This window comes from Camelina sativa, chromosome 20 (assembly GCF_030686135.1).
Source record: "Camelina sativa cultivar CO46 ecotype springtype chromosome 20, ASM3068613v1".
Taxonomy (NCBI): domain Eukaryota; kingdom Viridiplantae; phylum Streptophyta; class Magnoliopsida; order Brassicales; family Brassicaceae; genus Camelina; species Camelina sativa.
Genome location: NC_141899.1, coordinates 34,510,617 through 34,523,688, shown reverse-complemented (window position 1 = coordinate 34,523,688; position 13,072 = coordinate 34,510,617). Strand labels below are relative to the sequence as shown.

Genomic DNA, 13,072 nt, shown 5'->3' with positions numbered 1-13,072 from the left:
TACAATTAGATTATTATTTAAAAACCAAATTTAAAATTATATTTTTTAATTTATTCATAATTGGGGAAAAAGATTCATAGGCTTACAGTAACAAAACTGCAGAAGGCATCAACTTTGTTTATATATTAGGTTAATAGGTTTTACTATTTACGTTTGTAAAATAAAATAAGTTGGGCCACAAATTAAACTTAAGGCCCAAAACAACTTGATAACTTTTTGTTTCACCTTCTCCCTGACCGAATACTACGAGTCGACGAAGTGACGTGGAACCGAGGATTATTACTGGAGAAAATGATGAGTTGTATTAATTCTTATAATTTGGTTGGTTACCTATTTTAACTGAGGTGTCAATCTGTGCTTCAATACAAAAGCTGATGTGTCATGCTATATTGATCTATGATTTGTGTCAATTAAACTTGTTTAAAAAGAAAAAAAGTTTGGTCAAAGAGTGTCCGATAAGCCAACTCCAAATTACGAACCATGGTTGAGTTTGAGTTAACCAAACCTGTGTAGTGATTTAAAAATCTTTTAGGGAAAAGGTCAAAAGAAACCCTAATCCCCAAAAAAATGGCGGCTTGATTTTCCCTCCTAATTCAAAACCTTTCTTCTTCCTTCACTCTCCAATTTTTCTCTATCTTCCCTCCAAATCGATTTCGTTTCGCTCTTATCTTTCCAAAATTTTCTCAAATATTTTTTTTGGAGCCAAACTCAAAACATTTTCATTACTTACGAAGAAGATGCAGAAACCTCCCATAACCAAAACCTAGCTTTCTACTTTTTTTTTTCTCTTCCCCAGAAAATTTCGAGATCTGGGTTTCGTTGTTAATGGCGGAATTTAATGACCCACCACCTTCAGATCTCTTACCTTCTCCTAATTTCGCTAAACCCAACAAAACCCTAGATGACTCTTCACCTACCGCTCCAATCAGAGACCTTGTTACTCACTCGCTCTCTATTACATCACCAATTCGTCAGATCCAGCCTTATTCTCCGGCGAAACCAGATGGGTCCTCTTCAGATAAAACCCTAATTTTCGATTCAGAGGAAAACAGAGAGAATGGGTCTTCAGATAAAACCCTAACCACGCCTCAATTCATAGCACCGGCGAACAACAACGAGAATCTTCTCCAAATGGTGAGTACGTCAGATTCGTATCAGTATTCTCGTCCTGAGAATCGTCCGCCGAGGAGATACATAGCGAATTACGACTACCAAAGCGACGACGATGAGTTTAATAAGACCGAGCCAGCGAAACCTCTACCGTGCTCTTGGTGGTATCCGAAGATTGAACCCACTGGTGTTGTATGTTTCTCTCTTTTTATCTGATTTTGTAATTTTTGGTATCCGTTTAGCTTATGCCCAAAATTGAATCATTTTTGAATGTTTACAATTTCTTCAGGGTGCTGGGTTGTATAATTCAGGCAACACTTGTTTCATAGCTTCTGTGTTACAGTGCTTCACTCATACTGTGCCTCTTATTGAGAGTCTTCGTTCATACATGCATCAAACCCCTTGCAACTGTAAGATGATTGTTTTGCTTATTTGAGTTTGGTGTTTTGTTTTGTTTTGTTCATTGTCTTTTATCTTTATAGCTCTTTTGGGTGTTTTAGGTGGCAACGATAAGTTCTGTGTTATGCAAGCTCTTCGAGATCATATTGAGCTTGTTCTGAGGTCTTCAGGATTTGCTTTAAGCATTGATGTATTTCGTAATAATCTGAAACGTATCCTTTTCGACTGTTTTTGTTTATTTGTGTTGTATAATTTTGTGTTTGAGGTTTCTTCGTATGAATGGTTTCATCCTTAACCCCATCACAGATTTTTCATCTGATTTTATGATAAACCACCAAGAAGACGCTCATGAGTTTCTACAGTCGTTTTTAGACAAGTTAGAGAGATGTTGTTTAGATCCTAGGAATAAGCCTGGCTCAGTCTCTTCTCAAGACTCAAACATTGTTGACAATGTCTTTGGTGGCAGTCTCATGAGTACGGTAAGAAAGCATTAATTCATTACCATTACTAGTGTTGAAGCAGTTTCCATATATAATTACTAATGGAAATATGTTTGATCTCTTCCTTTTTCAGCTTCGTTGCCGCAATTGTTATCACGTTTCCAACACATTTGAACCTTCTCTTGGATGGAGTCTGGAAATTGATGATGTTGATAACCTCTGGAAAGCTTTAGACTCATTTACATGTAAGGAATTACTTGAGGACCAGTTAACATGTGATAACTGTAAGGAGAAAGTTACAAAGGAGAAGCAACTAAAGTTTGATAAGTTGCCCCCTGTTGCTACGTTCCATCTTAAGAGATTCAAGAATGATGGAGTTACTATGGAGAAGATCTTCGAGCATATTGAGTTCCCTTCGGAGTTGGATTTGCTCCCTTTCATGAGCGGTAACCAAAACCCTGAGGTACGTGAAAATTTCAGACCTTTTTGTTTTTGTAAATCTTGAGATGTTTGAGTCTTGACATCTAATTTTGTATCTTCAGGTCTCCACAAAATATCATCTTTATGCCTTTGTTGAGCATATTGGGGTTAGAGCAACTTTTGGTCATTACTCCGCTTATGTGAGATCAGCTCCTGAGACATGGCATAATTTTGATGACTCAAAGGTAATCTAATATAGTCAGTGATTTCATTTCATTTGTGTGGCTTAGTCCTCTCTCTGAAGGGTTTTCAATAAATTTAACTTTTTGTATTTTTTCGGAAATCTTGGCAGGTCACAAGATTCAGCGAGGATAGAGTTCTATCGCAGGATGCATATATATTATTTTATGCAAGAGAAGGAACTCCTTGGTTTTCCAGTACTTTTGAACAGCTGAAGGCAGTGTTTGAAGCTACTCCATCAAACTTTTCACCAAAGTCAGTGCTTGAAAACAGTTACGAGAGTGTTGGTAATTCCAGTAAAGTTTGCAACGACTCTGTGGGAGTATCGATGCCAGATGTAAATTGGTCAGATTTTTGTTGTCGTGAGCCAAAAGAAGAAGTGTTCCATTCAGCCGAGTCTTGCAACGATGAAGATTCTTCGGTCATGATTGACGCTCTCAAGTCACCTGAGGCTGATGAATCTGAGAAACCATTTGCTGAACCCACTCAACAAAGAGAACCTGAGTCATGTTCAGCTGGCAACAAATCTAACATCGATGAATCTGAGAAGTCACCTGCTGAGACCTCTCAACAGAATGAACCTGTGTCAAATCCAGCTGCCGACAGAGCTAGCACCGACGCCGCTCATGTCCCTATGCACAAGGTTCAGAATCAAGACATATCTCCAAAACGCAAAGGTACTAACTCCTACTATTTATTTTTGATAGCTTAACTGTGGAGAATATTAAGAATAGATTCAGATAAAGCTGTCCTTTAGTAATCCATAAATCATCTGTTACAAGAAGAATCAATCTGAATTAGAACTTAGAACAAACTAGTGAGTAATGATCTGTCAACAAAGCTCTTATACAGTGTGTGTGTGTGACTCTATGTACAGCTGATGAGAACGCTTCGCTTGGTGGTGCATACGAACGTAAGCCCAAGATTCAAAAACCAAATTCCCGTCCAAAACGCCAAGGTACTATGTGTTTTGTTTAGTCTCAATTATTGCAAAAATGTGGAAGAGGTATATGTATCTAAGTGGTGAGAATACGAAAGATCCTAAGTCTGAGTGTGTGTGTGATTCTGTAACAGGAAGCTTTCAGATTCAACGTTCGCATTTACAAACGAAGAACCAAGAAGAAACTCGTAGAACAAAGCCGCTGGCCTTAAGAAGCAATGTTGCTGTAGATCCCAAAGAAAAAAGTATTGCTCTTTCATATCTCAGAAAGATTCAGACACCTCGCTCCCGGATGTTGGTTAAAGTTTTGGGTGGTTCTCCGATCAAGAAAAAGAAATTCAGAAGATAAATATATTCTACTGTGAAGAAGAGTTTAGCTAGTGAGAAAAATGAAAAGTTGCTCTTTTCCTTTTTTTTTTTTTTTTTTTTTTTTTTTTTTTTTTTTTGTGTTTGGGGTTTTCTTGTGAATACAAACTCTGATCAAATTTTGTTTTGAGGCTACCTACCAAAAATTCTTAAGGTTTATATATATGAGTAGAACATTGCTTAGGGGTGTCAAAATGATTTTTAGATTATAGTTTCTAATAAATTATTTAACTCAACTCATTATTCAAGCTTTTAATAAGTCCTTGTTGTAGGACTAGAAATCGAGCAAACTTGAGGATTGAATCTAGCGCTAATTGAATCAAACTCCAAATTCACAAAAGGATTGATCATCTTCACATAATCACATTCCAGCTAGTTGTTGGATTTCCTTGAATAACAACTGTCTCGCCCTTGTCATCTTACATCATTCAAACCCACATTCTATCAACAACCAAATTTGAGACTATATGTGTCTGCTTTGATTCATACAAAAGCTATTAAAATCATAAAGGCCTAAATGGGCACTTGAAAAAAACAACAAAGATGAATGGGCAGAGTTCTAAATGGGTAGCATATAAAAGGGTCTAAAAGGGTAATATTACTAAATGGGACTAGAAGAAAAAAATGACAACCAATTTGAGACTACACGATCTGCTTAGATTCATACAAAAGCCATTAAACCAAATGACAACTTACAAAGCCTACAACTAGAAAAAACAACACCAACCAAGTTGAGACTACACGATCTGCTTTGATTCATACAAAAAACGACTTTGATATTGTAATAATTTTGTCTCATACCTTCATCGTTAGTTGCATAACCATATAGCCAAGAACAGTAGACGATAAAGCTTGGACATTGTTAGGAAGAAGACGACTTCGATACTTATTTATCACGTGAGACCCTAAATTATTACAATATACTACAAAACATTCAGACTTTGATGCCTTTTTATCTCTAATTTTGGGTCCTCCAAATACATTCTTAGTGCTGACCTATCTGTTGGATACAATCCAAGTTCCACATTTGAAGTTTGAAAGAACTATATTAATATATAAAGGGTTAGAGTCAATCTACTAATTGCCAATTGGTTTTTAGTTAGAAGCCCAAGATAAGCCTAAATTTATATGGTATCAGAGCCCAAGGTTAAAAATCCTGGTGGATTTAGAAAAGTGGATAATGACATGTCTCTTGTCAACCCGAGTAATGGAGGTCCAAGAAGGGGTTTATTATCGGTCCAAGTGGGATCGGTTCGAAATGGAGTTGTCATCTCGAGGAGGCGTGGTCCTTGGATTGAAGGGGAGATTGTTGGATACAATCCAAGTCCCACATCTAAAGTTTGAAAGAACTATCATTAATATATAAAGGGTTAGGGTCAATCTACTAATTGCCAATTGGTTTTTAGTTAGAAGCCCAAGATAAACCCAAATTTACATTATCTTCTTCAACTTCTGACACATCAATCACAATCTTAAACATTTTAATAGAAATCAGATCATTCATCAAAGACTTACATCTAAAACTTCCAACTTCCAAGTTTCCACTTCCTTGTTCTGAAATAAGGGAAATTGTTATTGTAGAATCCACTGTTTAAAGGAAACGCTTTTCTATATTCTTCAAAATGCTTTATAAGTTTACTTTCAAAATAATCTTTTTTTTTTGCGTGTGAAATGGATGGAAATTTTCATTCATAAACTCGTTATTGTGAATTTTTTTTATGAGTCGAATTGAGTTGAGTTGGTCATAAAACTTACCTATAACATTGCTCTATAGATTATGCTTTTACTTAATGATATAAGACAATAAAATATTCAATTAGTAGGAAATACAATACAACGTTCAATAATAATAATAATGGATACAAAATGTTTTGAAATAGGCATTTTAATTTGTATACCCCTCCACAAATCATATTTATTTCTCAGCCTTCCTTTTGGTTGATCTTAACTTGGTTTCTTCATGGGGCATAGCCTCCACCACCGTGACCACCACCACCACCGTGGCCTCCGCCTGAACCACCTCCATGTTCACCACCGTAACTACCGCCTCCACCTTCTCCTCCTCCACCGCCACCTCCATATCCTCCTGCTGCACCTCCTCCATAACCACCTCCTTCACCCCCACCACCTCCATAACCACCCCCATGTGCTCCTCCTCCACCGTAAGCTCCTCCTCCTCCACTTCCTCCACCGCCACCACCTCCATAGCCTCCAGCACTACCGTGAGACCCTCCCCCACCAGCTCCTCCTCCTTCACCGCCTCCATAAGCACCACCATGAGCCCCTCCTGCTGATCCACCTCCACCTCCATGACCACCACCGCCTCCATAAGCTCCACCTCCATACTCACTTCCACCGGCGCCACCACCTTCGCCAGCTCCGTCTCCATAACCACTAGCATGCTCTCCTGAACCACCGTAAGCTGATCCTCCACCGCCTCCGCTACCACCGCCTCCACCACCTACATGACCACCAATTGCACCACCAGCTCCTTCACCAGCACCACCTCCATAACCACTAGCTCCTCCTTCACCGCCATATGCAGCTCCACCACCACCACCGCTACCTCCACCACCACCACCGGCATGACCACCGTAACCACCAGCCGCTCCACCGTAACCACCACCACCTCCTTCTCCTCCTCCACTAGCATAACCACCGGAAGAAGCAGCTCCACCACCGCCTCCCCCATGACCAGCACCGCCACCACCAGCATACCCTTCGGCACCTCCATATCCACCACCGCCTCCTTCTCCACTACCACCCCCATAGCCACCACCACTCACTCCTCCATAACCTCCACCACTAACTCCTCCAGAACCTCCGCCACCACCATGTCCTCCACCGCCACCGCCAGCATGAGCAGCACCGTAGTTCAAAAGATTTCGGCTAGTGGCGTAGCAAATGCTAACGCCGAGTATAAGAAAAAAGACAGTTGAGAAAGCTTTGAGAGAAACCATTGTGTTTGAACTTGATGAATAAAAATGACAAGACTAAGTGAGGTATTTATAGTAGCTGGGGTTTGGTATGTTAAGCCGTGTTCACTGTAAAAACACAGAGTGGTTAAAGCACATGCGTACGACCAAAAGTGTAGATATACTGTCCCTACCATTACTCCTAATTTTGGTTTCAATTTCTTAGTTTCTCTCTACTTAATCAACATTTCTTCTAAGTTATAATATAGCAATCTCTACTGAGTAGCTCGGACGTCAATCTCAATCGTCAAAAACAAGGTCCGCTCACATATGTATATTATTATCGCCTTGTATAAAAATTTAGACACTAGAGAGAGTACTTCAATCTTGGAATAGAGGAATGAATGAATGATATATAGGTAGGGTTTTCTTTGTAAAAGTTTCGGTTAGTTGATCTATGGACTAGACGTAAGGTGAGTGACATAGATTGTTCCAGAATGAACTAGTTCGAATGTCGTTTTGCTATTTTCTTTATAACATCTTCATCCATTGTCGTAGATGTGTAATTACTAAGAATATTACACAAAATTGGTTATTCTCTTACTGATCTTGAGCGAAATGCACATAAGAGCACGTCCTCTAAAACGCTTTAGCTGAATAAGTGAATAACTATTCTTCTAGGTGAGTACTTTAACACATTTAGTAACCAACCATTATACAATATAAGTCTTCAACTAACAACATGCAATTAGTTTGGTTTTTGGCACTATAAGTATATGATTATGAAGGTAGAATGTCATTGATATACATCGTTTGTGTTGATAAAAATGGATTCCGCGGTTGTTAGAATATCATTAACAAGTCAGCCACTATATATATATATATATATATCGTGAAGTATAGTGTTGAGTTTCCCATTTGACTTGTTTCCTCTATTACTCAGTTAAGCTTTCTTACAACTCATTTATTTCCAAACCAAACCCTCTTTTCTTCAGTCTTTTACTCTCACCTAAAACTCATGTTTTGCGCTGTTATGTAAGTAAAACTCTTAATATGAAATTTTGACCCAAAAAAACCAACAAACATGTTAAAAAAAAAAACTTAATTACTGCTGAATCAAATAGTTTGAATAGACTGTCTAATTTATACAAATAATATTGAACCCAAATTTGGTGATTTGATTAACAAAGCTATAGTGTTGAGAAATCCTCACCAAATCTTCAAACAACCCTATTTGAATTATCCTCAACCAAATTATCCTTAATTCCGTTTATTATTTTAGCTTATATCTTGCATTACAGCTAAGCTCTTATTTTGTTTTTACATGAAATACTACACATGACATGTGCATGACTAATCAAAATATGGAACTTTCAGTAATTTAGCAAAACTGCCTTCTAAATAGATTACTACGTTTCAACTATACCAACGTATCCTTCTTGTTTATCGATTCATCATTTTGTAGATTAGTTTAATCCCAAAAATCTATAAGCTAAAAGTTATTTGCATTACGTAAAATACATTATTCACATATATATAGAAGAATGCAGAGACTTATGTATTATAAACCCAATAAATGCATCGTAGTATTAAGACGAACTTAATTAAATAGTTCCAACATTTTTCGATGGGAGCTTACTTCTAGAAGATGAAATCAAATCATGATTATTGTAATGCACGAAACTTCGGTACAAAAATCATTTTGAATACAAAATAAAAATAAAGATTTTGGTAAGAGACTACTTACAAAGAAAAACACTTGTTAGTTGTTAATGCGTGTCTTGCGTCGTAGCATTGCCACTAAGAAGACCTATCAAGTTTTTGAGGATTTGGTGCTGTCCAGCCAAAGACCACTTCTCTACTTATATTATGCTGTAGAGAATACACTGATATAAAATAATAAATACAAAAATTAAGTCATTAGGTATATATATTTTGCACTATTTCTAAATAGCATCTTCTTGATATAATATATGAAGTTATATATATGGAATTTCAAACATAATTGGATAGCCGCTTGAAAGCTAGACTGATTGATAACACAGTAATTGATATAATTAGTAAGTGAAAATTTACCTATACGTATAACTCAAGAAACTGTAAAGCAGTAAAATTTGCAATAACCCGCATAATCGCATAGTCATTTTTATTTAGTTTAAGTGTATACTACCATGTCACTAGACTAATCACACAACTTTCGGTTCATTTAACTATTCTCATGGGGTTTAAATTTAGTTTCTGTGAATTTAGCAAATAAGTTTTTAGATAAAAGTGTGTAAACACATTGACAAATGAAGAGCTCAAGCTTTAAGGCTTTGTCAAAAGGATAAGCACTCAATTTACCCATAATTGGTTCCAGCAAAATACGATTTTGTTCCATTGAGTGAGAGATATAGAGGAAGGTAATGATGATACAATATGTACAAACACGTAGATATAAATGAGTATATGTACAGTTTTATACACACACAAAAAAAATAAAACACGAAGTGGGAGATCACATGGAATAAAGCACACACACCGTCGTTGTTGAAGAATGGCGTGAAGAAGAAGTAGTAGGACCAGTACTAGTACCATAGTGCTCTTCTTCTTTCACTTATCTCCCACGCTTCCCCCAAAAAGCTTAATCACTTGGGTTTTCTCAATCAAATATCCCACACATTGTCGTATTGAGTTAATGATCTCAAGAAAGTGTGTTCCTTTGAATCATCATCAAGTACAATGTGCAAGTTCAATCATAAGGGAATAGTAAAATTTCATATAGTGAGAACGGTTCAAACAACACGGTTATAATCAACTATCCTAGACATCACATTTTGAAATATATTATTATGTCACCAACTTATTCCTCATGAACGAACGATTTGGATATAAATGGGCCGGATCTAGTTCAGCTTAGTATGATATGATTTGGATATCGACCCTGACGTTGATATCTTTGATCTTGATTTAATCTTGTGCATTTAGTTAGTTTACAAAATGTAGACAAATAGGTTTAGTCAGATCCGAACCGAGGAACTCTCAACATTTTTTAACATCAAACTTATGTAAAGATCGGCCATGGATCTTTAGTCTACGACAACATATAATTCTATAACTTTCACGGTTGCTAGGCCAAATATTTACTAAGGATCTCGGAACAAAGCGGCCTTGTACTAAAAGAGTCTCATTGAAATTGCACAAATCAAGACAAAGCGTTTGGGGTCCCTCACTGACAATGGAGATCACATAGTCTGACAACAATAACAAAAAGTCCACTACTAGAAATTTGGTTTCTCTCACACATGACACCATCAAAAAAAAAGATTGAAGCTAAGCTATGGACAAAAGAAAGAAACAAAGTGCGTAGTAGGGTTAGGCATTATAGAGCCGCAAAAGATTAAATCTCCTTTGCCTACTTCTCCTACCACCACTTCAATAAACAGTAGATTCAGTACCACTCATCGATCTGTGTAACTTAATATCAGTCGGTGACTCTTTGTAAACACTAGATTCTGACACTTGTCCGATAAATAGTTGAACCTGAATAAAGGTTTCGTAACATTAACATGTACAAAATGGTATTGACCCTTATGGGAATAACATTTTTCTAACACCTGAAAACTTCAAAAGATTAGTACACCTTTCATCATTACAATCTATGAAACATGATCTATGATTCTGTTGAGATCCTCCGATCAATTAAAACTTATAACTCCGAGCATTATTAGACAAAATGTAAATGTACTTTGAGCGTAACCAAAAGCTGTTAAATTGCATAATCATCAAAACAATATTTTATTACAAAACATAGCATCAAAGATCGAATTTAACAAATCCGTTGAATCAAATTAGTAATCAACTGTTACTAGAAGACAGAAAAGCTTCGACTTCATCAAAAAAAGAGCTAAACGTTGGCCTATCCTTAACCATAACATACAAAACGCCATCGTTTTCACCAAATTCACACATCCCATACTTCCCTCTCTTCTCCCACAGCCTCTCACCAAACCTACAATGAGCAAAATAAGCCTCCGCTAAAACGGCGCCGTTGGGTTCTTCCTCCTCACTAACCTCGATTTGTAACCTCTCGTAGTGATTGACTTTGATACCTTCCAGTTCATCGAGGCGTGCAAGCCCACGTTTTGAAACCGAGTAAAGCTCGCCTCGGATCTTTTGACCCGACCCGGGTTTGTTGATCAAGTAAGGGATCCCGTAGAGACCCGTGACGAGCGGGTACTGTAACCGGGTCGTGCGTTGACCGATATGAACGGCGTCGTTCGATGAGATCAGATCTTCTAAGAGGAAATGGTTTGCATGGTTTCTTTTTAACGTACCGTACACGAAAACGAGGTTCTTGGGTGCCTCTCCTGCCATGGCCACTACTAGTTTCTTGGAGTTGTTGTTGGTGGGTGAGGGTGACTCGGGATGAATACTGTAACAGTGTCTGACTCGGGAAAGAAAAAAGACTTCTGTTTTTATATTCCTTGCATATTATGGGCTTTTAGTAACAACTATTGGGCCTTTAAGCTTTACGAAAATGGCCCGAAATCACTGGGGTTTTTATATTGTCCACATAAATTGGCGACTTTTTTGTTATCTTCATTGTTCTGGTTTTTATTTCCGAGTGTCATTGTAATTTGTCTTGTACTATAGTAAACTTAGCAAATATCTGTTCGACAAATGTGTGATTGTTGTGACAGACTGATCCACCAATGACCAATGAGCTCAGAGATATATTCTGTGGTCTTTTTAACAGAGGAGTGAAGGAAGAGGTCGGCCAAATTTGCTAGGAAATAAATAAATATTTCATATCCTAGCTAGTGTATGTTTAACAGTAGCAGCATTTTCTCATTGATCACACATTGTGTATGTTTTCTTTTCTAAAAGTACTATATACCCAATGAATATACTATGTTTGTTCTCAAGCAAAACCCGATATCTATACTTGGGTTATCATCTTGTACATAAAGAAAAAGAAAAATCTGGAATAACACAGAGAACAATTTTATTTTACCTACATTTTCATTTAACAGTTGACTTTCCTTATATATAATTAGAACTTTTTTTGTTTTTTTTTTAATTCAGTCTGCTTTTCTATGCTACTTGTAACTATAGTAAAGTGTAGAAATAATTGTATTTCAGCCTGACTACTCATTATTTGGAAATTTATAATTATAATAGATTTTTCCTTCATATATCTAATAATTGATGAAAGATGTAGTCAATTCAATCAAACTTAAGAAGTTATAATGTTAACTAGGGGATAACCCGTGCTAGAGCATGGGATTATATTTATTTTTAGTAATTTGTTTTTTAATTTTCCTTTTTCTTGTCTGAGTTAGGTATTTAAACTTATTTTCCAAGTTTATATAGTGTTTATTTATATATTTGTGGTTATACAGTAATTCAGTCTCTTGATTGAGTACGTACTTTGCATAATATAACTACTTTCGGAATCAGACACACAACAATATTGAATAGTAGATATGTAAGAGGATATATCTTCCACAATATAGGATAGTAGATTCGTAAGAGATTAAGCACACAACAATATTGGACTATAGTTTTTTTGGTTTGTGTTTTAAGATAGATTAAAAGCAATAATAATTATTTATGTTTCTGAATGTTTAATAGTCAAATTAAACAATAAGAAAAAAAGAAAAGAAAAAAAATAGTAACATTAGACATGACTTATAAAGTGATGGAGGTATCCTACTCCTTCATTAACCCCTTTAACCATTTATTGTATTTAACCTGTAGACCAAAATAGAATAAATATAGAGTTAGTAGTATATATATTAGTCAAACAAAATTATAATATACCTCGTTACAGGTTTCACACCTCCACCTTGGTTTAACCCGCGGTACACCGCGAGATTATTTTTTTAATAAAATCACTCAATTTCAATTTGTAACTCTTAGTTAGTTTTATACGTTTTATTTGATGTTTAAGATTGTATAGTTGTATTTTGATTGTTAATTCTACGATTTAATTTGTGGTATACCGCACGACAATTTATTTTTGTTATAAATTAATCTATAGTATTAATATCATTTTATATTGTTAAGTTGTTGTACTTGTTGTTTATAATAATTATGTATATAGAGGTGTCAAACAGGTCAGTCCACATTTTTTTTCTTGGACCACAACGGGTAAACCCGCTAAGACCACGGTCATTAAAGTTATTCCCAAATATGTCCCCGACATAAATTTTATATGAATTATTCTTAAAAATTTAGTGGTAAAGAAAAAAAGAAAA

General features: G+C 36.3%; 2 protein-coding genes and 1 pseudogene across 2 annotated transcripts; 1 reads left to right on the top strand and 2 right to left on the bottom strand.

Moving 5' to 3' along the window:
* The first annotated feature begins 486 nt into the window (after nucleotides 1–486).
* On the top strand, nucleotides 487–4,110 carry LOC104772916 (ubiquitin carboxyl-terminal hydrolase 21-like). The gene is made up of 9 exons (XM_010497470.3): nucleotides 487–1,302; nucleotides 1,400–1,520; nucleotides 1,611–1,721; nucleotides 1,816–1,988; nucleotides 2,083–2,412; nucleotides 2,492–2,614; nucleotides 2,722–3,286; nucleotides 3,487–3,567; nucleotides 3,684–4,110. The coding sequence occupies exons 1-9, from the start codon at nucleotides 826–828 to the stop codon at nucleotides 3,896–3,898; spliced, it is 2,196 nt and encodes a 731-aa protein (XP_010495772.2). The 5' UTR covers nucleotides 487–825; the 3' UTR covers nucleotides 3,899–4,110.
* Nucleotides 4,111–5,711: 1,601 nt separating this feature from the next.
* Nucleotides 5,712–6,912, bottom strand: LOC104771932 (uncharacterized). Its single transcript, XM_010496552.3, has one exon. It carries the CDS (start codon nucleotides 6,873–6,875, stop codon nucleotides 5,874–5,876), a length of 1,002 nt encoding a protein of 333 aa, XP_010494854.2. The 5' UTR covers nucleotides 6,876–6,912; the 3' UTR covers nucleotides 5,712–5,873.
* Nucleotides 6,913–10,557: 3,645 nt separating this feature from the next.
* Nucleotides 10,558–11,249, bottom strand: LOC147919849 (putative gamma-glutamylcyclotransferase At3g02910 pseudogene; annotated as a pseudogene).
* Nucleotides 11,250–13,072: the final 1,823 nt, after the last annotated feature.